At 39.6% G+C, this 26,047-nt stretch overlaps 1 protein-coding gene across 1 annotated transcript in view; it reads right to left on the minus strand.

Moving 5' to 3' along the window:
* Positions 1–208: 208 nt before the first annotated feature.
* The window catches only part of YES1 (YES proto-oncogene 1, Src family tyrosine kinase), a 67,327-nt gene continuing 41,488 nt past the window's right edge, over positions 209–26,047 (minus strand). Inside the window, exons 3-12 of the mRNA XM_038390361.2 lie at positions 25,236–25,335; positions 23,490–23,588; positions 19,399–19,502; positions 19,145–19,294; positions 14,035–14,190; positions 13,201–13,380; positions 8,164–8,240; positions 6,844–6,997; positions 5,593–5,724; positions 209–2,463 (exon numbers count right to left, since the gene is read on the minus strand). Coding sequence (XP_038246289.1) covers positions 2,255–2,463; positions 5,593–5,724; positions 6,844–6,997; positions 8,164–8,240; positions 13,201–13,380; positions 14,035–14,190; positions 19,145–19,294; positions 19,399–19,502; positions 23,490–23,588; positions 25,236–25,335 — 1,361 coding nt within the window. The 3' untranslated portion in view covers positions 209–2,254. The remainder of the gene's footprint in view (positions 2,464–5,592; positions 5,725–6,843; positions 6,998–8,163; positions 8,241–13,200; positions 13,381–14,034; positions 14,191–19,144; positions 19,295–19,398; positions 19,503–23,489; positions 23,589–25,235; positions 25,336–26,047) is intronic.

Consider the following 26,047-nt stretch of genomic DNA (forward strand, 5'->3'; position numbering starts at 1 on the left):
GTAGTTCTGGAGTGCTCTAGAAAATCTTCACTTTCACAATAGATTTCATAATTCAAATGTCTCAAAAAGTATATTAAAAATAGCTTAAACAGAAAAAAAAATCAAAACTCCGTTCTCTGCACCTTCAAAAAATTTTCCTCCAAAAAGCAGCTAGCAGATGAAGTAGTTTTGAAACCAAACAATTTTATCTTTTTTAAAATAAATCAGATGCAATGAGGGAGACATTTATTTTAAACCAGTTCTGCAAAAGAATTCCACAATGCCGTACTTTATAAAAATAATTACATAATTCAACTTATTACTATTACATAAAAGCGTGAATGTGAACTTTGAAATTTTTGTTAGGGTAAGATCCACATCAATGTCTTGAGGTGAAAGATGGTTAAAAATAAAAATGTCATATACATACAAAAACTCCTTCTGGAGAAGTTCTATAATACACAACCATTTACAATGAACGAACTCATTAAGTTAGTGTTTTATTTCTTTACTATACAAATGTTATTACAAGGAATTGTTCCATTCAGTTATTAAAATCCAATTAATGCCAGCAACATTTTCTGGCATTTTTATTGTAACTGTATTAATACATAAACTTGTACGATTGTGTTACCCATTTTAAAATATTCAGAAAAAATTACAATTCCATAGTGTTCTTTGTTTTTTACATAAAGCCCTTTTAAAATTTGATAATCACGCGTGTATAGAAGATAAGGGAAAATGCAAAATGATGGCACTGTTCTTACAAAGTTTCATTTAGTGGAGAGATTCAGTATGAAGAATGTAGTGTAAACATGTGAAAAACAATTTTTAGTACCAGAACTATATTGCCCACTTGCATGAAATTCATTTGTCAGATAGTGTTACACTGATATGATCATCATGATACCAGAGAAAATCATTTAGTTTCATAATTAAAGTATGTTAGCTTAATTTGAAATTCCAAACTTCATACCACCAGATGAACAGAGGACATGAAGTTATTCCTAAATATGTCAGTAGTTGAAGAAAATATAATAGATTTAGTGTGAGCTGAATGCCAGCAAAGGTTTGTCATCACTGTATTATGTCAATATTAAATATACTTTATCCGTCTAATTTTTAAGCCTTCAGATTTTCTTCTCCTATTTATTCTCACTTAAATAATTCTGTGTGTAAGAGTCTTTATAGTCATGAAAAGCAAAAGTGCACGCAAATCCCTGAACTAGTGTAATTTTACATTTGTGGCACCCATCACTGTTAATACATACTAGCCACATCCCACAGTAACAAATTTGTGTTTTAATGTGTACTGTCTAAAGGTGGCCATTTACCAGCTAAGGTCTTGATCTTGCAATGAGCTTTGTTTAGGTAGTCTTCCCACAGAGCTCATTGTAGGATTGGATCTTAAAAGATTAGAGAATTTTAACCTCTGATTGTACTGTATGGTTTCAAGTTCAAACTTTATCATATTTTATCAACACAACTTTATAAAATATTACCTCATTTTCTCGTTATCTTCATTATTCTTAACTATGCAGAAAAAAAATGAAAAATCTCTCATGCTACTTTCCAGTTACATTAATACAAATATGAACACAGTGCATTATGCTCTCCAATTCCACTATTGAGGTCTAGCATTTAATCAAGTTTGTCATACACTGTTTAAATTTCTGTTTTAACCTTGTCTATCCTAATTAAGTCCATGCAAGAGGAAGCTTAAACTGAAGATTAGTATCAATATCTCAGATATGGTGGTACCATCTTTAAGGAAAAGTCCATCTAATTCTGAACACAGGAAATTTTATAGACCTGGAATGGAATTGTTTGGTCCCATAAAGTTCCTTTGTTTAAAAATTTTTCCACCCAAAGCTCGTGTGTAATTTAAGACAATTCTCCCTTTAACAGATTATTATTAAATGTTAGGGAAATAAAAGGTAAAGAATTTAAAACATTAAGTGTTTTTCTTGCTAGTAATTGTCATGCTGACACTCCCTTTACCACTGAGCAATTTCAGCAAGCTCCTTTTGGACCCTGAAATCAGTTGGAGGGGGGGGGGGGGGAGGAGAGATAAAGGGGCGAAATCACATCATTGGTAAGTTAGGGTATAACAGTTTAAAAGTGGTTTTGTGCAACTGTATTATGGAATTCCAGTTTGCCATTAAATGCATGCAGAGTGAAGATTTTCTTTCCTTGGATTCCTTTAAAGAAGCAAGGAACTCTTTGAAAGTCCTTTACATTTGGCAGATTTGTGCATGTTATGTAGGTTGTTGGCTTATAAATTGTCTCCAGGCTGGTACTGTGGTTCTGTAGCAGTGAAGTAGTCTTCCAAGAAAGACTGAATATATTCAAATGTTGGTCTTTCATCAGGGTCCTTCTTCCAACACAATTTCATTAACTCATGGAGAGACTCTGGACAGCCCTGTGGGCAAGGCATCCTATACCCACGTTCTACTTGTTCCAGAACTTCACGATTCACCATCCCTACAATAAAGAATTTTAGGTGTTAATGACATTACACAAAGAACAGTTTACAAAAATCCCTCAGTTTTTTTCTGGCATCAGACCACCTGAGAGATAAATATAACTGTACTGCCACAAGGGACTCTTCACTATAGACACAGTCTGTTGGATTAATTTTGTAAATTTTAAAATAAATATATTTTCTGAAATATTCAGTTTCACCCATGTTTCTCAAATAATTAGAACTGGCCCATCCTCATGCTTATCCAAATACTTTTGCTACAGAACATTTCCTATTTACTTGGAGAAAATTCCTGCAAAGGAGATCCCCACAAGAAGATCCTTACTCCTGTCTGGAGTTCTATTCATTGGCCACTTGATCTGAACAGAATACTAAGAGATACTGTATACAAAAGTTCAGTTGATAACTTACCCAGAACAAAGTGATATATAAACTCAAAACAACACAACAAAATATTTCATATTATTTACATTTATTGATCTAAAACCTGTGGAACCCTTCTATAAGATAGCCATTTTCAACACATACTGTACAGATTCTGGCTGCAGACAGCATCAGGTTGCTTTAAGTCAGGAAAGCTCCAAATCCGAAATTTCAGAAGCAAGCAGGTAGCAAGCAAGTTTAATATTCTCCTATACTCAGTACTCTTAAACCTTATCAGTGGGATTTAAGATACTATGGGGTTCTAAAGCACTTTACATTTAACCATGCAATAATTAAACTGCAAGGCAAAAAAACAGATAAATGTAATAAGAATAATAATTATAAAATACATTTTACATTTCAAAAAGAGTAAGAGCAGGATTTTCCAAAACAGGAGCTTAAAGTTAGGCTCCTAACTCTATATTTATCTGCCTAAATGAATAGTGAAGTTTTTTTTAAAAAAATACTCAATACCACTCAGCTCCCACATTTTTCAGTTTTTGAAAATGTTGGCTTTTGAAGGATTCATTTATGAAAATCATCAAAATATTTCCCTAAACACAAACAGTTCAGAATTTCAGAATATGCTTTATTAGATAAATAGCAGACCTAGTTCAGGAAAGAGGTGTTTGCTGAGATTTTCAAGAGAGCCTACAAGAGCACGGTTTTGGATGCCTAACTCACTCTCAGGCTTCTTTGAAAATCTCAGCTATAATGGTTAAGTGACACTGCTTAAGCAATGCATTTTGCTTTCTTCTCTACAGCCATGGAGGTCCACAGCTGTCCAAATGGTGTTCTGCATAGGAGTCTGTGGTAGGCAGATTTTAGGGACCTGAGGAGTAGATGCCTGCATGCTGTGGAGCCTTACTTTTTAGGAGCTCCCTGCACTTTGTCACACATTATGACTGGTGGAAGGGCAGAGGCAGTCCACCAAAAAAAAAACAGTTAAGGCTAGGGTAGGGTTACCAGATAGCAATTGTGAAAAAACAGGACGGGGTGGGGGGTAATAGGCGCCTATATAAGAAAAAGTCCCCAAAAAAGGGACTGTCCCTTTAAAAACAGGACATCTGGTCACCCTAGGCTAGGGGATCTGCCCTTCCATGATCAAGCTGCCACTGTTTTCTGCACCAAGTTGGTGCAATAGCAGTATTTGCTACTGCAGTCTCAAGGCTGTAGCAGCAGTAGCAGCGGCTGCCAGAGTGGTTCCATTGCTTGGGGGTACTATCTACTGCATGTAAGTTTCAGCTCCAGTCTCTATAAAACCACTAGTGATAAATCCTGCTTCTTGGGCTTGGCCCAGATAAAAGGATTTGGTCCTAAAGAAGCATGACTAATTATGACAATCAAGAGTGCGTTAAAATATTTTAGCTTAGGACTTGTCATCTTGTCATCATAGTGTTTATTCATACTGGATCACTGAAATAGTTTTTTGGAAATTATTGGTATGAGTCACAACAGCATTAAAATCCCGAGGTATCAAAGTTATGCTAAAAGCGAGTGTTCTGAACTTGCCTACATTCTGAAAGAACACTCTTAATTGCAAATCTTACCCTTCTGACACTCAAAATATTATGCCTTCTTTAAGAATAAATATTGCACCCGTCCTTTTGGCTGGTTATAGCCTGGTAAGTATTACAAATTGGTGTGGTTCTGATGCACAGGGATGCAGAATGTGTTATGATGCAGGAACTCCTCTAGTAGGCTCTATACCCTCACATATTAGAATGTTATACTCTGCAGAGCCCATCTATAGCAGCACGCAGGGAAGATTTTGAGGACATGGCATGGCCAATGGATCCTCAATTATGCAGGTCCGCTGATCTCCTCCTCCAGGAGGTGGCAGTAGCAGCCACAGAACATTAACCTATGGTGTAAAAATACTTTACCCTCGAAACTCATGGCACTCACCCATGTACAGGGAAGAGGATTTGGCATGTAGCAATGTAATATAATAAGTACTATGCTTTTTACAACACTGACAAAAAACACAAGAACAAACAAACAAAAACCCCACAAAACCAACAAAAATCCAAACGGAGCAAAACCACAAACCAAACCCAAACATTTAAAAGTAATGAATATCAATCAACTACACTGATTAAACACCCTTAGGGCCTGAGTCAAGACGACTTTCTGTGATTGAAGAAAAATTTCCCAGTTTCTCAATTTATTTATTAACAAGGCCCAAGCTGCATGTAGTGTTATAGAAACAGGGCTTGACAGTTCTCTTTTTCCAACTTTATATAATGGAGCACCATTATATTTCCTCCTGGAAAATCATTTTACTCCTCTAATATTCTGTTAAAGGGTAGCTTTGCTTTCTCCAATAAGATCTGAAGTGGAGTATGTTAAAATGGCTAACAGTCTAATCTATTAGGAGAAAGACCAGTTTCTTCTGTTAGACTTATTTTTGGGAAGAGGACATAGAAGCCATTCATATTTCCAGTATTCATTATTCTACCTCTGATTCAGACATAGGAGAAGCAGAAAAGAAAGGAGCAGGAGAAAGATTTCAGACAGCTTTATGTAAGATTATATTGTAAACTGGAATAAGATCCAAATGAGCAGTTTGAGAAATGAGGACTAGAAGGAGTACCTTTTTTGAGTTTCATTACCTTAACACCAAACTATATAAATCCCATTATGATTATCATAATGTACTGGTGTTAAATCTTCTAATAAAGGCGTGTTTAATGCTTTCTTACCTGGATATGGCACTCTACCCTTTGTTACCAGTTCTGTCAGCAAAATTCCAAATGACCACACATCAGATTTGATTGTAAACCGACCATATAATGCTGCCTCAGGAGCTGTCCATTTAATTGGAAATTTGGCTCCTAAGACAGTGGAGAAAAATAGACACTTTTTTCCTAGATCCAGTTTGCTCACACTGAAGTGTGTGTGTGTTTTTGAATAGACAGTAAAAGCTGTGTTATCTGGCCCCGTACCAACTGGAAAGCTCTATACACTGGCATTTCTAATCTTCCTAGAAAGTCTGGTTTATAGTCCAGTTGGCGTGGGGCTGGCAAACTCCCTACCTGGCTCCATGTGGCTCCCCGGAAGCAACAATGTGTCTCTGCTGCTCCTAGGCAGAGGCATGGCAGGCGACTCTGTGCACTGCTGCTGCCCCTGCCACGCCTCCACCTAGGAGCAGAGGGACACATCGCCGCTTGCGGGGAGCTGCCTGAGGTGAGCACCCTCTGGATCCGGCACCCTACACCCCTTCCTGCACCCCAAAGCCCTACCCTCCTCCAGCACCCAAACTCCCTCCCAGAGCCCGCCCCGTCCTGCGCTTCAACCCTCAGCCCCTCACCACTTTCTGCATCCAAACTCCCTCCCTCTTAGTCAACCAGCATTTTTCACTTATCAGCACTCCGCATTCCCCCAACAGGCCGGTTTAAAAAAAACAAACAAACTTTTACTGTATATAATTTGAAATAAATACTGGACTAGCAAGAATTTAAATTTTGCTTTGCTAGTTCAATTAGTTGGATGGCTTAATATCTTTTAGTATAAAGGGATTTTTCAGACTGGAAAACATTAGAGCAATTAAGATTTTTCAAAAGTGAATTGTGATTTTAGTGCCCGGCTTGAGTCACTTATTTTCAGGAAGTGCTGAGCACTCTCCAGCTGAAATTCAGGCCTATACAATGTGCCTCAGAGGATGGGCACCCAAAATCACTAGTAATTTTTGATAACTTAAGCCATTATCACCAAATAATTTTCAAAGTTTACTTGTTAGTGAAAGCTGCAGCAATTAAAATAGTGGGAGTTGGGACCAAACATATATGCCTTCAAGGGTATGATTATTACATACATATACACACACACACACACACACACACACACACACACACTTTCAGTATGTAGAGAAGTACTCTGATACTCCCCTAAATTTGATAGCAAGTAACTCCAAGTATATAGATTTATTTATATATTAAATAAATCTGTCTTACCTTGTCTGGCAGTGTACTCATTGTCTTCTATTAACCTTGCTAAACCGAAATCTGCAATTTTACACACAAGATTGTCTCCTACAAGAATATTAGCTGCCCGAAGGTCTCTGTGGATGTAGTTCATTCTTTCAATGTAAGCCATGCCATCAGCAATCTGATAAAGAAAGGTTTTATTTAAAAGCTATTTTTGGTGACCAGACTCATTTCTCCAAAAACAAACAAACATACAAGCCAGTCTTTTTGGCGCCAGTTCTGCTATATATCTGCATAAAATACATCATCACAGCTGGCCATGATAGCTTGCTGATCATTAATAAAGTGTATTTTATTCCAGGACACCTAATACAGAGATATTTCTTGTAGCAAATTATAAAACTTCAACAGAAGCTGTACAGCAGCGGTGGGCAAAGTTTTTGGCCTCAGGGCTACATCGGGTTTCCAAAATTGTATGGAGTGCCAGTTAGGGGAGGCTGTGCCTCCCCAAACAGCCAGGCGTGGCCCCGAACCCTACCCCTATCCAACCCCCCTTGCTTCTCGCCCCCTGACTCCTGCCCCCCCCGGATCCCCTGCCCCACCATCAAACCCTCCTCTCATTCCTGACTGCCCCCCCAGGACCCCTGCCCCATCCAACCCCCCTTGTTCCGGGTCCCCTGATGCCCACCCCCAGGACCCCTGCCCCATCCCTCCCTGTCCCCTGACTGCCCCCCCCCCGCCGCCCTATCCAATCCCTCCTCATTCCTGACTGGCCCCCCTCAGGACCCCTGCCCCATCCAGCCACCCCTTCTCCCTGTCCCCTGACCGCCCCCAGAACCCCTTCCCCTGACTTCCCCATACACCCCCCCTCCTTCCTGACTGCCCCATTGGGACCCCATTCAACCCCCTTTCCCCGCCCCCTGACTACCCCAACTCCTATCTACACCCCTGCTCTCTGACAATCCCCTCAATCTCCCCTGCCTTCTATCCAACCCCCCTTACCACGCTGCCTGGAGCATCAGTGGCTGGCGGCGCTACAGCCACACCGCCTGGCTGGAGCCAGCCACAATACTGCGCAGCACAGAGCACTGGGTTGCGCCGGCAGCGCAGTGAGCTGAGGCTGCAGGGGAGGGGCCGCGGGCTAGCCTCCTGGGCCAGGAGCTCAGGGGTTGGGCAGGAGGGTCCCCTGGGCCGAATGTGGCCCATGGACTGTATTTTGCCTACCTCTGTTGTAAAGAGCAAAAGCATATAGAATATTCAGCTGTGATGTTTGTTGGTATATCTGTTTCACATTTTTAACATGTTTTCTATGTGGAAAATACTTATTTGTTGACTTATACAAAGTACCTGAGCAGCCATGTCAACTAACTGTGGAAGTTTTAAGCATTTCCCTTCTCCTTCTTTAAGGAAGTCTAGTAAGCTACCTGTAAAAAGATTATAAACATAATTTAGGAAAACACAGACGCAATCATTAATGTCTAGCTGAAAGCCTCCAAGAGGGAGTTTTTCAAAGACACAGTTGGGATTTAGGTATCCAACTCCCATTGACTTTAAAAGTCCCAGTGCCTTTGAAAATCTCCCCCTAAATATTTCCTTCTCCAAAATATAATACTGGGTTTGCACAATCTAATAGTGTTCTTTTAACTGCAAACATGTGAAAATTACTAACAGCAAGTTTCATCCAATTCTGCATGCTCCTCTGTTTAAAATAAAAAAAATTGGTCATAAGAATGTCTCTTCTCCTTCCATATCTCGGTTACTTCACCACATTCCAGAAACAAGTGCTCACAAGGTCAATATGAAGAAAGCAGACATTAGGAATAAAATGCAGCTATGTTACCTACTGGTACAATGCCTTGGATGCTCATAAGAATCCTTAAAAGGTTTAGCCTAAACTTTAATTAATCTATACAAAATCTTGACATTAATAGAACTTATGGTTGCATGAGGAAGCACTTACAAGCCAGAAACTGCCCAAGATAACTTAACAGCACTCTTTATTCACATGCTTCATAGTCGATCTGTAACATGGGGATCACAATATTGACCTACTTTGTAAAACACTGAGCTCTACTGATGAACATTTATTTGTAAGAACTTGGTATTATTTCTCAAATAATACATTATATAACCTTAGATACATGTGCAGAATCTTGCAATCCTGTGTGCCACTGTATATAGCAAGTAGTCTATGCAAGTAATTTATTGAGAACACGATATTTAAATATAAATGAAGTATTTCATAAAAAATGTATATCAAAAGAACGTTAAGATTGCAAAACCAAGCACTCTAAAGTTCAGAAATCTGACTTAACTCAGCGACCATATGCATGTGCATTACAATACAGTCTTTAATTACATGATCCCAGTATTTTTTCTACTGGACCATCCCTCTCTTCCCAGTTCTCATCCCTCTGTCATTGAACAAGCCAGGCTGTTTCCTCCCTGCTAAATGGGAGACAGCAGGGGGAGCACTGAGAGCAAAGAAAGTGTTTCATTGCCCTCAGATCTGGTAACTGGTGCCAGAGTGGCCACCAGCAGCAAGGAGAAACAACTGCAGGAAAAAGCTTGCTCAGCCCCTGCAGCACTGGGATGGTGCAAGATCAGTCTGATAGGCACATAGGTTGGAACATGTTCAGTACAGACAATCTTTGAAGAATAATGCTGCCAGTCAATAGCAAACATGTTACTGGGCATGTGCAAACTGAAAAGATCAGAAATGTATAATTTGGCTAAATTTGGGTGGATTTTCCCACAGGGACAGCAAGAGATACATTGCTGACATGAGCTTGACACCTTTGCCAAACTTCAAGTCCCCGACTCTAAAGCATGGATACAGGACAGCTTTTCAACAAAATGGTTGTAATTAACATGGGCAAAAATAACATTTTCCTATAACCTCATTCAAGGAAACAACAAAACCATTTTGCTGAAACATAAATATATATATTTTTTCCCCAGCCAGAGGCAGACACTCTCAATGGAAAATTTCAGCTGGAATTGTTGAAGTTTGCCAAACAAATGAGGAACTGAAAATAGGGTATTATAATGGAAAGCATCAGGCAACCTTAACTATATAGATGTCTCTATCAGAGCTATATATTTAACTGTATAAAAGTGAAATGTGCTGGCATATATAAAGGGATTAAAATTACAACATTAATTCTTTCAATGACTATATCACTATCATCAGTGCTTCATTAATACATCTGACCATAAATGCACTATTAAATTAAATATTTAGCACCTGCAAACTGGAGCACCGTCATTTTTAGTTACATAGTACACTTTGCTTTCATCAACTTAATTTAAAAGCATATATGTATATGTACAGGAAACATTACATTTGGTACCAAAGTGAAAATTTATCCAACCAGTGTACCAATAGTATTGTCTATGGTCTGGAAGCAGCTGGATTAAATGAAACAGACATCAGAAGGCTGGAAGCAGTAGAGATGAGAGATCTTCAAAAGATGGCAGGTGTAAAGTGGAATGATTGTAAGACAAATGAAGTTAGGAGAGTAAAATGTAAAAATCAGGATATGGGACTGGCTACAATCAAAAAGATTATGATGGTGGGGACACTGCAGAAAACAAACAAATGATAGGATGCCAGAAAAATAATATAAACACAATCAAGGTCAGACCTAGAGGCTGACAAGTAACCAGATGGCAGGACATCATACACAGGGACATGACCAGGCTAGGCTTAACAGAGGAAGAAGGCATAGACAGGAATGAATGGCAATGCTGTACTGCTCCCTATGCCTGCAAAGATGCTCCAGGATTAGAAGAAGATAGAGTGTTCCCTATCTGCCACTGAAATGCAATAGCTCCTTACGTGAAATATCATGGCTATTTGTAAATGTAAATAATATTTCAAATGAGGACAGTAAAAGTAATAGGGCAAACTCATCCTATATTGACTAAATATATAAATATATATATGTTAAATACCCTTAACACTAGCTAAATGGACTGCTACTGGACAACTGGAAGCTAATAAATTCTTAGGTCAGGAAGCATCCTTGCATTATTGATGCTTCTTGTCAGCTACCTACACCGTTTAATAAAAACAGAGACATTTTATATAACGTATAATGCTTTGTTTGCAGCCTCTTTCACAGTGAAGAAGAAATACTGCATAACTAAATACTTTCATGTGTGTTTAGAGTATAATTTTTTTTAAATTTTTGGATGTGAATTAAGTTTCCCTAAAATACATTAAGGAAGTTATTCTGCTACTCAACCTCAATTATATATTACGGAAATTGTAATGTTACATAGTTGCAGTTTTTGCTCTCAACATATCAAAAGCAGCAATGTTGTTTGTTGTACTTTCTTTTTGATTCCAAAATCCACCTCCCCTCCTCTATGATACATATTTTAATAATCTTTCCTCAACTACATATCACATTTATACAAAGAACACTAAAACATTAGTACTGCTTGAAAGGAGTTGCAGTGATTTAATAACTGACCATAATTTGTACTCCTTAAAAGGCAGCAATCTTAAATCTTGGTCTTTGATATAGAGGCTTGCCCACCTATAAGCATACTATAGGGGTTCAAAAAAATGTTCTCTTTAGTATGAAAATATGTTAAATTTCTAGGAACTGGGGTAATTAAGAAAATCACATCTTCCAAAATGGTAAAGACAAAAATGGAATGAAAAATGCTAAAAATAAATAAGTCAGACTTTTCAGAGCAATCTCGTCATTGTAACTGCCACAAGTTTAAATACATCTGATACATTTATAATCACTTGCTACAATTTTCTGTTTAAAGGAACAGCGATGGGCCAAACCAGGATCTCTGTGGTTGATATTCTGCACTAATTCATGAGACACGAGATTTTCATACCCTGTTTCTTGGGGAAGGAGTATTGTGGAGGAGCAAAGACCTTACTCCAACTTCTCGTAATCTGCCTGACCAGGAACGATGCTGTTGGGCTCTGTGGTGCTTCCACGCAGCTCTCTTTTCCTTGAAGAAGGTTGTTTTAATGTTGGGGTCTCTGAGGCTAGCTAAATTAACCCCGAGAGGTAGCACTGGCAATTCTCTTGGGGTGGGGTGGGAAAAGCAGTGCAAATAATGAAAAATAATTTTCCAAACCAAACAAAACACACCAAAACCAAAACCCAACGCCAACAACCTGATTTGATTAAAATGCCACAACCTTCTTGTTTCAATGGCTTTGTGCTACTGGGGGTAAATATTAACAAAACAGTTTATGCACTAGTATCAAATTGATTCCCTCCCCCCTCCACTGACTTTTTACATTTTCAGAAAAATAAACGATTTGTCTCAGATTAAAATGGAAACTAGAGTTTTACATTTGTAATATCGACAACTGTACAGTTGATTTTTGTAATTCTTTAGTAATCCTACTTTGTTTTGGCAATTTTCCAATTCAAGTTTTAATTTTTGCTTTGTACCATTCCATCTCATGCAAGTAAATAAATACATAAATGGCTTATTCTAAACCGTGAAACCTGATTCACAAGGCTGTTTTAAGATCTGCCATCAGAGAGACTGCTTCATTTCATTCATTTCCATTTTGTTTTTATTTTTAAAGTTTGAAATCTTCAGTTCCTCTCCACCCTATTTGGCCTGATCCAAAGCTTTAAAAATATTTTATATGCTATATGCGCTTTGATATAAATTTGTAAATTTTATAATTTCAGTTTCTGACTTCAATCTGATTTCTATCCTCCTAACATTGCCACAACTCTCTCCAAGATAAGCACAAGAGATCAAATTCTTCAAAAATTAAAGTATTTGATTTGGGACCTGTTCTTTTTAAAGATTGTTTAATACTGGAAGTAAACATTTAAAGCCTATTACACACATCCTGAACCCTAAAACTTCTCTCTTTTTGGGGCGAAAGGTAGATTGGGGGAAAAAAAGACGAGGAAAGAGCACAGCAAACAATTTTAGTTTACAGTTTTAGTTTGCAGAACTATTGCAAGTAGATCAAACTTTTGACCTACTAGCCTTAACAGTGTTTCTTTTAATTTCAACAAGTTTTATTGATTCAATGGGTTGATTACAAAGACTTCTGCCACTAACAGGCATCTCCACCAGTTAGATCCTAGCAACTAAAAATCTGGATCCTTTGTAAAACTCATCTGGGTGAGTTCAGTAAAGAAACAGGTTATAGCAGATTTGAACAAATCATGGTAGCACAAAATTAAGAATACAAAAAATCAGATCCAACAAAGATTGATTTCAGAACCTATCATATGTTAAAATCTAATCACAAATTCACATGCTGGGCTAGGTTTACACATATCAATATTCAACATGATTCAAAATGTATCTTTTTTGGTTACTGGGACTTTTATTAGCTTTTAAACTTAGTGCCTTCCAGTTAATATCACATACCTTTTGTCATAAATTCAGTGACTATGAAGATTGGCTCCTCAGAAACAACAGCATATAGTGGAACAAGTTTATCATGTCGTAATTTCTTCATGATCTGAGCCTCCTGCAGGAAAGCTTCTGGCATCATTGTACCAGGTTTTAGTGTTTTGATTGCTACTTTTGTGGTTCCATTCCACGTTCCTAGAGAAAAAAGTACATTTTACTGCCTCAGCTACGCTTCTAAGAGGTTTTCAACTGAAACTGCTTTTATTCTTTGTTTCAATTTTTTTTAAAAGGGGATAAAGCAGTAAGAACTATACTGAAAATTAGCTTTGAACTTTACTTTATATAAATATACAGAAGTACCAAATACATATAATGAGGGCATAATTTAATTATGGAGCTCTAGTAAGTTACAAAACAAAATTCTTTGTGTAGTCATGTGAACAACTGAGATGGAATTATTAAAGCTCATTTTTCAAATGAGCTTTATTCTGATTCCCCTCATGCTTGTTGGGGTCGTCTCCTCCATTTATTACTTCTTGTTGCCATCTTTTCTCCTCCTAGCATACCTGTGATTGCCATTACCTCCTCACTCTTCCTTTATGGTGGCTGGACTGCTTCATACTCGCTAATCCCAGAGTCCTTGCTACTGGCTAAAGCTCATAATTCATGGTGTGAATTCATATCCAAAAATTACAGGGGATTTTGCATTGAAAGCATTTTCCTTGACACATAATCACTGCTATTAGTAATTTTGCCTTCAATTCTTCATCAGATTATCTTTCCAGACTATGATATTTTAGGTAAAAACAAATAATTCCAACAGGATAGGTGCAAATATCATACTCTTACCCATCCATACTTCCCCAAAGCATCCTTGGCCCAGCTTAACTTCTAGCCGCAAAGACTCTCTAGGAATTTCCCAGGCATCTTTTGATAGTCCCTGGGTCTGGGGTTTCACAGTTGGACACACAGTTGTTAGTTTATGACACAGGCCATCAGCATGCTCTGGATAATTGGAAAATGAAATCATTTAAGTTAAATAATATGTGAAAGATTATGATAAAAGAAAATAAAATACAAAGAATGTCTAACAAAGTTATGTTGCATTTTTTTTTGGCCATTGCTAAAAAGAGCTTTATTATAATAATAATAAAAAAAATCATCACACTTTCCAAAAATATCACCAGACACATAGGGTATGTCTACATTGCAATGTAAGCCCAGGATTGGTGGGACTTGAATCAGCTGACCCATGTTAGAGAACTCTGGGCTTCAGCATCCACACTGATTCTTAATCCGTTAAGACTCTTCGCTGCAGCGTGTAAACCCAAATCAAATTGGCCATATCCCAGAGTCCCTGGCGCTCTCACAAAACGTGGCTAGCACTGTGGGAAAACTTTATTGCCCACCCTGCATGTTAGAACCCTGCATGTTAGGAAGTTTGAACAGCTCAACAACACAGGCTACTGAGAAGACTGTCTATGCACTCCCAACTACCAAAGCCAGCAACATGGAGACGGCACCTTTTGAAGAACTTCTCTGGCTTGCACTTTCACTCCTGTGTCAGGAAACAGGTAGAGCATCCATGAGGCACTGGTGGACATTTGAGTGTTTTTCGAACCACCAAAGGCACCTGACAGGGCTTAGGATAGAGCAGGTGGAGGTCTACCCAGGCATTGTGGACTTCCACTGTCTGATGCTGCTCAGTACACTCGGTATAGCCACTGATGGCCCCTACACAAATTGACGCTTCTTGTGCAGGGCCATAAGCACGGACAGGTAGGATCACATCATCATGCAGACCTGAGATGACCAGCTGTGGGTCCCAAACTTTCTCATGAAGGCGGCTACATTTCTGGAGTTCGTAAGGAGGTTGTCCTGACCCTCCAGCATAAAGACAGGTCTGTTGCCAACCAGTTTGGTGTCGGAAAGTCGATTGTGGGTAAAGTGATAGTGGAAGTTTCTGAGGCAATCAGACGTGTGGTTTACCCCATGTGGGCATAAAAGATAATCCTGATAATTGCTGACTTTGAGAGAATGGGGTTTCCAAAGTGCACCGGAACCACTGATGGGACTTATAGTTTGCCCTCCTCAAAAAACAGGAGTACATAAACCGCAAAGGGTTCTACTCCATTGTTATGCATGCCCTCATGGACCACAGAAGATGATTTATGAATGTCAACAAGAGTTGCATTGGGAAGTTCATGATGCCAGGGTTTTTTGCCCATCAAGAGTCTATTTATGGACAGGCTGGGACACTTCCCATCAAATGACATGATCATAAATTGACTTATTGTCCCTACCATTATTCTGGGGAACCCTGCCATGCCCCGTTTTGCCTTGACTTATGAAACCATACTCTGATTTCAGAGGCCCTGGCAAAAGATGGTCAGCAGGTGTAGAATAGTTGTGGAATGTTCATTTAGAAAATCCTGTGGAGATGTCTGTCTACCGACCCATTTGGTTGTCAGGGTCATCAGTATTGTCCAAATTACTGCGATGTGCTCTTCACAATCTTTGTGAAACCAGAGGTGAGCCATTTTCCCCTAAATGGACTATGACAGTAAGGGGCCACTGAATTGGCATTCAGCCAGAAAGTGCACCTACCACAGCTGAAGCTCGATACACCCAGGCTACAGAATTTGCGGATGGTTTGTGCTCTCACGTTATGAACTTACATGACACAATGGAAGAGGGGGAACAGTACCTTTCTGAATGTGCTTGTGCAGGGGTGGGGATGCAGGTCATTGATTCTGAGAGGTTTCAGTACTTGGGGAGTGGTGGGGGTTTGATTGCCATGCAGTGTATTTATGAATTACATGACCATTTATGAAATGGGGGGCCAGGGGCTGATTCACAGTATGGACTGATGCAAGGAAGTGTTTGAAATGTAGATTTATGTAGATAACCATATTTAGGAATGGTGTTTGCAAACTTATTCCTAATTGCTCCGATCATGTGTTTAACTTTATTATTTTAAATACACATTGTATGATGTGATGCAGTGATAGCAATACACTTTCTTGATTAAATAAAAACTTTATTTATAAACATGTATTAGAAAAGTACAAACATTCACCCATTGCCAGGCAGCCAACTGCCATTACCAAGCCAAACATCAGTAACAGAACCTTTAAGAAAAAGCAAAACACACAAAGTGCATGAACAAGTGCAAACAGTGAAACCACGTACAAGACAGAAGCCCCTTACTGTGGCATGTTCTCTGCCCCCCCACATTCTTTTTTCCTTGTTTGCAGTGCACTTGGCAGTAGGGGTGGAGGCATCCATATGGGAGGGGTCCAATATGGAGGACTGCATGGGGTAAAATAAACCTGCATAACCACCGTTCATGAGGCCCAACTGCAGGGGGAACCCAGCCATGGAGTTTTCCAAGCTGTTTCTGGACTGCATCACAGGGGGACTCAGGCTGTGGCGTTGGTGATGCAGCAGGAGCCACTACTCGTGACCATTAGTGATATCAGCTGCTCAAACATTTATTTCTGCTGAAGTCTGTCCTCCATCCTTATCTGCCATTCTTGTTCCAGGAACTGCGAGGCAAGCGCCTGCTCTCTCACTGAAACCCTGCCCTCAAGCTGTGCAGCCAGCCAGACCGTTTCCTCTTACCATGCCTCTCCTCTAGCCATAAGTTCCTCTCTGTTTATGGTCCTGGACCTGCTTGCTGGCCCTGTCCAGAACTTCAACAGCAAATTCATCATGGAAATGCTTCCTCTTGGAATGGTCCATGATGATATGCTGACCCGGGCATCTGCTGCAGTGTGGATGAGCTGTGGAGGTACCAGAGCTAGTAGAGGTCAAGGGGCCTGGAATAGGACAAGACACAGAGGGCTATTGTCTCAATAGCTCACTGCAGGAGCATAGAAATTGTGGAAATTCAAGGACAAAACTTTACTTTTCCAAACTGAACTTTAATATATTGTAAGAGAAATGCTTCAGACCACAGAAGTTCCCTGGATCCAGCCTGATTAATCTCAGCAAAATAAGTGCAGAGGCAATGATAAGTTAAAAATTCAAAGCTGTTTTTTGTTTTCTAAAAATTGCAGAACTACTTGGGTTGGGGGGGGGGGTGCCATCAACAGCCATGCTACAAAAGCTTTTTCTATTATTTCAGGACTTCCACATTTTGGAAGATAACAGTTGCTGTGGTAACTCTTGGGACACCCGCAGTGTATGCAACCTAAGTTTTCAAATGTGTAGTGACTGAACAGCTCATCTATGAATGAAGTGGACCGGTCAGCTACTGGGGTGTCCATGAAAAATATGCCCTTCTCCAAAATGCGACTGGAGTTCCTGCTTCAGGAAAAGTTTGCAGCTATCAGCATCTGGGATTGGGTCAGAATTCATAAAGGGGACTCAAAAGGATGATGTATTAGCTTTCATATGGCTTAGCCAGTATGGAAATACATAGAACTCCACAGCCATCCTCCTTGTCTCTCCCCCGCCCCCATTTCTGGACAAATTTCAAACCCCACTTGAATTTGGAGCAAATGATTTTTTCACCTATGGACTGCATAGACTACCTTTAACTGAAATGGACTAGATTTGTAAATGGAACACATTCACTCCCTCTCACCCCGGCTCCACCCACCCATCCAGATCACTGTTTTCAGGCGAGTCATTACACTGTTGAGCGGTTACAGAGCCACATACTTATAGGCCTGGCAATGTAAAGTTACTTTTAAGAAACAGAAATGCCCTAGTAAAAATTCACTTTTAAGGTGTTTTTACTGTTTAGATACCATTTTGAACTCCACATGGAAGGTAGGAAAGGGTGCAGCCAAGCCACTGGTGGCATAAAATCTGCCATTAGCAGATATACACTACTAGCTGGGTCTTTTAATAACTATTGCACTGGTTCATAGAACGGAAATCCCTCCTATCCCTATAGTAATACAACATTAAAATGGAGCCAGAAACTTACCAGGCCCAGGGGCAGCTTCTGTCCCTTCCATGTCTGCTGCAGGCTCCGCAGTGGGGGGAAGAAATCAAACAGCTCCTTTGAGTATGGCCCCAGGATGTGCTGCTGCTTCTCCTACTGCAAAACCTCCTCTGAGACAGTTTCAGTAAGAGTCACTTCACTGTCCTCACTCAGCACCTGCTGCTGGCACCTATCAGTCCTAATGCTGGATTCTGGGGCTAGAAGGGCATCATTCTGGCTGACCACGTTATGGGTGCGCTACTGTTGGCTCCATGTTCAGGGCAGTGCCCAGCATCCATATAAAACAGGCACGATGTTGGCAAGTTGTCCAAGGTACAGTTCTGGTTCCTGTTTTCATGTACTCAGTCTTGAGCCACTTAATCCACTCTGGTTAATTTGCAATGCTGCCAGCTTCTTTGTTATTTGCTGGTATGTGTAGTCATTTCTGGTACTCTTACTAAAATCCACTCTTTTGCTCGCCTCGCTCTAGAGATGCGCCAAAATCTGGCTGTGCACCCAGGACCACGAAGCAGTGCACTTTGCAAAAGGCTTGTTCTGATCTGTCTCCACTGCGAACACAGAAGGCTCTCTGATGGTATGTCTGTAGCTCAGTGTTCAGAAGACAACAGACAGGTTAAACGCTGACTCATGGAGCTGCTGCACTACACCAAGGGGGGGCTGCTTCCATTTCCCTAGAGTCAACAGGGGATTTTTGGGATACAGAGGACAATGGAAGTTGTCCCATGGGATACTTTTGTCAGACTCCCAGGATCCCGAGGTGATGTGTGTGTGTGCGCACGTGCGCCGTGTTTACATTGCAAAGTAATAGGGCTAATAGGGCTTTGGTCCCTGCTTGATTCCTAGGTCCGAGCCTGAGAGATGAGTGTGTAGACAAAAGGGGGGTTTGGGCTCACGCCTGAGTGAGCCCATTGCAATGTAAACATACCCACGTACCATATACTCAAATTTCTTTTCTTGTAAAAACCATCAAACTAATATTGGACTGTAGGGACTTGAGGCTACCTGTATAGTGTTTAACCAACTTCTGTAGAGATTCAAATTGTGCTCTGGTTGTAATATAGTATCCACCACTGTCAAGTTTTCTGATTTTGTAGTGTTTCACATTATCGCCTCTGACCTCATCCCAGTCACGTATAGAAAGGGAATAAGCACCTAGAAGAAACAGTTAAAATGTTGTTTCTTACAAAAAAAAAAAGTGTACACATATGAAACAATTAACTTTTGCCCTAGAGAGGAAGTAAGCTTAAAAAAAATACCTTTAGTGGTTTCACTCTCTCGTACTAAGAAAATACCACGTTGGTTCCCAGGATTTAAAAGTAATCTCTCTGCATCTTTCCTGCCCATCTTACCAAAATACCATCTAGAAGAAGTTAAAGAAAATATTTGATAAGGTTTGTGACGATACTGTGGTAATAATCTGCATAAAATAGCACTATAAATTCTGTTTGTATAAATTTCACTTAATTTTTTTTCAAATCTTAGGGGCCTTTCATAGGCCCTTACACCTAAATAGGCAGCAAGGTCTTGAGATACAGATGCAATGCTGCTTCATCATCATTATTCACGTGGTGATTTATAACAGAAGGCCAAACACTAAAGCGTTTCTGCTCATAATGCAAACTCCCAAACACTAATATTCATCTAAATATAGTTCTCACAAATCTATACCACTACTATCTGTTGGACTACTGATAAGGAACAGCAGGGATTAAAGTATCCTACTTCACTCTGAACAGCAAAATCTCTGGACTGAGCTTCCATTCACTGGAAAGAAATTCTGACTTCTACATTAACGGGCATTGTGCTAGCATATTTTTCTATTCATTTCATTGAATCATAGAAATATAGGGGCTGGAAGGGACCTCGAGAAATCATCAAGTCCAGCCCCCTGCACTGAGGCAGGACCAAGTAAACCTACACCATCCCTGATAGGTGTTTGCCCCACCTATTCTTAAAAACCTCCAGTGATGAAGGTTTCACAATGTCCCTTCGGTGCCTATTTCAGATCTTATCTACCTTATAGTTTGAAAGTTTTTTCTAATATCTAACTTAAAACTCTCTTGCTTCAGATTAAGTCCATTACTTTTTGTCCTACTTTCAGTGGACAGGGAGAACAACTGGTCAGGTTTCCTAAAGCTTAATCATTTTTGGTGCTCTCCACTGGATTCTCTCGTTTATTCACATTTTTCCTGAAGTGTGGCACCCAGAACTGGACACCGTTCTCCAGCCGAGGCCTCACCAGTGCTGAGTAGAGAGGGATAATTACCGTATATACTCGTTCATAAGCCAAATATTTTTGGTAAAAAAAAATGATGCATCAAAGAGCGGGGGTCGGCTTATAAATGGGTCTATACCAAAATTTGATTTTAAAAACTCTATGAAATCATTGAATTGAGTATCTAATACATTGTCATTTTGTCTACCAGGAGCGTCTGCAGGCATGGAGCCCCTCAGTTCCTTGTGGCCGTGCACTTCCTGCAGCTCCCATTGGCTGGGAATGGCGAACCGCGGCCACAAGGAACTGAGGGGCTCCATGCCTAGATGCTCCAGGTAAACAAAACGTCCCGACCCGCCAGCGGCTTACCCTGATGGTTTGCCATCCCCTGAAATATAGGGTCGACTTATGAAAGGGTCATACAATTTTTACTATTTTTTCCTATCCATCTTGCGGGGTCGGCTTATAAATGAACGGGCTAATGAACGAGTATATACGGTAACTCCTGTGTCTTACATATGACAATCCTGTTAATATACCTCAGAGTAATATTAGGTTTTTACACAAATGCATCACATTGTTGACTCATTCAATTTGTGATCAACTATAACCCATATATCCTTATTAGCATTACTACCTCCCGAGCCACTTATTCCCCTTTTTGTAGTTGTGCATTTGATTTTGCCGTCTAAGTGAAATACTTTGCACTTGTCTTTATTGAAACTCATCTTGTTGCTTTCTGACCAACTCCAATTTGTCAAGGTCATTTTGAATTCTAATCCTATCCTCCAAAACGCTTGCAACCCCTCCCGGCTTGGTGTGATCCACAAATTTTAAAAGCATATTCTCCACAAGTAACTAATGAAAATATGAATAGCACTGGACCTAGGACTGACCCCTGCAGGACCCTACTAGATACACCCTCCCAGTTTGACAGTGAACCATTGATGATTACTCTTTTCATATGGTCTTTCAACCAGCTCTGTACCTACCTTATAGTAATTTCATCTAGACCATGTCACTAGTTTGCTTATTAGAAATGTAATGTGGAACCGTGACAAAAGCCTTATTAAAATCAAGTCGTAGCACATCTACTGCTTCCTCCTATCCACTAGGACAGTAACCCTGTCTAAGAAGGAAATTAAGTTGGTCTGGCATGATTTATTCTTGACAAATCCATGGCTGGCTATTCCTTACAACCCCATTATCTATAGGTGCTCACAAATTGATTAAATAATTTGTTCCATAATTTGTATATATTAATATACAAAAAGAAACCTCCCTCTGTAAGCTGTAGGTTCCCCTGATGTGTTAACAGAACATAAAACCCAGGATCAAACCTAACACCTTCCTCTGATCTTCCTCAGAGACTGGGCAAGGAGGTCAGAGTGGTGTAAAAATGTTAAGGCTCCTTTACACTGCCAGAGTGGTGTAAAGGAGCCCTATTGTGAAGGACATTTTTACACCTGTTTTATACTCCTGGGGGAATTCACTATGAACAATGGGAACAATTCACTAAGCAGGCAGGCTGCTACGTTCTACTCTGTCTGAGGGGACAGAGCCTTCCCCAAGCCTACCTCCTCAGAAACACCCCAAAGCCTTGCCCCTCCACACTGAACATGCTGCAATAGTGAGCAAGAGGGACAAAGTGCATCTCTAACTACCCAGCCCCATTGCCCTGGCAGTTATTTATATCTCTACTGGCTGTTCTGGGCACTCAAACTGATCTTCCTGAACTGCTAGAGAAGGGCACATGACCGCTCTTGCAGCTTCCTTTTGCTTCCCCATCAGAAATAATTTTTCTGCGGGGAAGCAAAGAAATCTACTGGGGCCATGAATTCTGTACATGCCCAGTGATGCAGAGTTCCCCCAAGAGTAACTCTTTGGGCAATATCTCACTTCTAGAAACAATCCCCGAACCTTGGATAGTACAGCACTAGCATCTCCATTGATGCTACTGCTCGGCCATCGCAGGTGCAGCATTGCAGCCATAGTAATTATGATAAACTTCAATTAGGAATTTTAAATATTACTTTTTTTTGCTATATATAGCAGCATTTTGTAAGCAGCTGAAAGATTTAATTTTTAAGAACAAATGGTTGTCTCTCTCTGGTTCAGTTGCTATTCAATATTAAAGGGCCAGGTAGTGGCAGCAGAAGCGGTAGTGATATACTGAAGTCTCAGATTGAGATTCAGGAAGCAAGTTGGGAATTGGGCTACTTTCCCAGAAGTGCAGTGAGATGTGTGAAGAAAAGGACTGGAAGAGTCCTGACCACATAACAGGGCAATGGAAGCTGGGAAACACTCCCACTGCTAGCATTGTGGAGGCAAAGGCAGCAGAGCTCTATAAGTCTTAATGCAATAATTAGGTACCCACCACCTTAGCAAACAAACTCTACCTGAGACATCTCAGAATCCCTAAAGAAACTCCAGGTGATTCCTTAACTACTACATTAAAGATTATGGGCTGTATCTGTACTCAGTTGTAAGAAGTGCTGGCAGTAAAAATGGTAATGTTGCCTCAATTCTCACTGATCTTTGGGGTTGCTGAGCAATTATCTGTACCCTCACACAGATCTGTCCCAGAGATTTGGAGGAATCAATGGCTTTAAACCCTGAACAACTTTGGAATGCCATCCGTGTAAAAGGTTTGCTTAGAACTTTGAGTTCACTGACTATCAGGGTGATGGAGCCTGCTGGGGTTTGCCCACCCAGTTAACAAACAACATTTTATCAAGTGCATTCCAAAATGCGCATATCTTGATTGAGAAACAGATGGCTGTTAGATATAAGCAACCACACATTGAAGGGTATGTATACCAATTCAGTTATCTTCACACTAAGGCATACTCAGGTTTTTAAACACACACACACACACACACACACACACACACACACACACACCTACCTATTAATGTATTCCACTAAAAAGTAAGTCACATATCTATACTTGTTACTATTTAAGTAGTATTCCCATCCATTAATTAGTGAGAAGTATCATATTCATACTTTACCGAATTAAATGTTATCTTGGTACTTATATGGCACTGTAGTAAATTAGTTCCTACGTATAATTCTTTGGTAGTAAATTATGGGCAAAAGTGACTGACAAAAGACTGAATAATGTCTTACTCTTCTGCCTGAATGGAGTCTGCAGGAGCTACATAATTGCTCGGGATGTAGCCAGTCTTTCCTGTAGCAATGGATCTTGCTTCCCACCAGTCTCCTTCCCTGAAATGCAATAGCAATTATCTCTAAATTGCATAAACTGTTAGAGTGATGTATTATCATCCACAAATATTCAACTCAGATCAAATTTTAGCCAGTGCAAAATTAAATTTAGAGGACAATCATCCCAACTAGAATGCAGTACCTGCAAGTAAATTTTTCACTTCATCATAAGCTGTATGTGTACATCTTAATTTCATTTCATATTTTAAAACAAAAATATATACAAGAGAAAGGCATTTACTGACATACAAGGTGTAGAGTAATAGACTGCTTTGTTATATGATTATTAAGCAAAGATATTGGCGTTCCAGTTATATATTGCAAAGTTTAATTTTTAGGTAGGTTTTTTAGAAGTGCCTTCTAATCACTTTCATATATTTCAGACAAATATTTGCCATTGTTGACAATTTGGAAAAAATGGCACCTCATGATGAGCAGGATTAAAAAAACACAAAGAAAAAAGTGATGAATGCATTTATAATGTAGAAAATTGTCAACCATAGATAAGCAAATTAAGAGATGTACCAGTGCTAGCACACTTTATGGCAATTTAGAGCATCTCAGAGTGCTTTCTCCATCCTTTAATTCCCAGTTTTTAGACAAGGAACAAAACCCCAATTACTCAAGTCAATAGCAAAAGCTCCCCGTTGACTTGTGTGAGGACAGGACTTCATCCAAAGAGTTTAAGTGATTTGCCCAAGGTCACAAACCAAATCGGCGACTGCGTTGAGAATGGAACCAGTTCTCTAGTCTTTTTCTGTTGAATCCAGATCTCTGAGTACTGTTATTTAGCTACCACAGTAAGTCACAGCAGGCTGCCTTTACATACACACTGAGCTACAAGGAAGGGACAAAGTAAATAAAATTGTGTACAAATTTTAGATTAGAGAATTATATGAATTCAGCATATTGCCACATGTAGTTCTAGGATTGCTAACCCTCCAGGATTGTCTTGGAGTCTCCAGGAATTAAAAATTAATCTTTAATTGAATATTATGTCATGTAATAAAACCTGCAGGAATACGTCCAACCAAGATTGGCAACCCTGTGATTCAAAGGAGGGATCTGAATCCATATCTCCCAAGCGAGTGCCTTAATCACCAAGCTATAGATTTTTTCCCCCTCTTTGGCCCAATAAATATTTAAGTATTACACAAAGTGGAACAAGTTCAACAGAAGTGGTTGAGAGCAGCCCACCTCAGAAAATCCTATAGCTCATTGGCTAGGATGCTCACCTGGGAGTGGGAGAGCTGAATCCTTGCTCCAGAGTTGAGATTCAAACTTGGGTCTCCCACTTCCAGGCAAGTGTCGCAAACACTGAACTAAAAGGTCAGAATTCCCCCCCCCATTTTTGGATGACAAATTGGGCTTTTCCAGTTTACTGACAAATTCAAATTATTTTCAGAATTAAACCAAGTATTTTTCTCTGAATTTTGGTTCAATGGTCAAATTGGGGGAAAAAAAATCAAATTATTTACCCAGCTCTAATTAGCATGTTAATGTAGTCCTCTTAAGCCCATATTTATGGAGCTTTGTAAATCAGGTGAAAACCTGTCTACTCTTCGTTGAAAAATCTTAACGGTATCTTGAAGGTATTTATTTCCAAAGTAAAATTAATTATAGAAGTCTCTGACAGAAAATACTTACGTATTGTTTATTATCTGGAACCGTTCACCCTTCTTAAATGAAAGATCATCTGTAGTTCTAGCTTCATAATCATATAAGGCCACAAAAACAGTTACACCACCTTATGAAAAGAAAAAAAGAGGCATATCATATAGCAATACCACTAAGATTAATTTTTTAAAAAGCAGTCTATGACAGCAGCTAATCAATTTTGCTTTGAAAACAAACAAAATGTTCTCTGCATACTAGATCCTGTCAAGCAGCAAAAGCTAACTTATTAATAGACTGGCTAACTTCTTTTCATTTAGAGGGAATTTACATAAAGAGAATCCTCAGATAAGGCGAGTTGAGTTATAAAAAAAATACAAACAAGATTACAGCAGTTCATTAAAGAATCAAGAGTGGTACTTTCAGTCAGACCATATACAGGGCTTACTATACACAAGACATCGAGAATGATAAAACTCAAAAGAGCTGCTTTTTAAAAATATATTTTAAAGAAGGAACATACAATAGATTCAAAAGCCATTATCATATTTAAGTTTTTAACTTAGATTTTTATAAATTAAACTAGTTTTATGGCAGAGCATCTCCAGACATTACACCATGGATTCTCCACTTTCTGGAGCTAAATATCAAGATCTGTGCATGGGATTAACTGAACAAGAGGCCAATTCCAGAGGGGACAAAAAATTTTCATTCCATTATGCTTTAAAAAAAAAAGCTCCTCATTATAGCATAATTCCACCCAGTACTAAAACACACGTTACCTCCCAGCCATAAAAAGCAGGAAGGGAGACCGGTGTTGAGGATGACGCACAGCTGCATCACCC

This window comes from Dermochelys coriacea, chromosome 2, assembly GCF_009764565.3.
Source record: "Dermochelys coriacea isolate rDerCor1 chromosome 2, rDerCor1.pri.v4, whole genome shotgun sequence".
Taxonomy (NCBI): Eukaryota; Metazoa; Chordata; order Testudines; family Dermochelyidae; genus Dermochelys; species Dermochelys coriacea.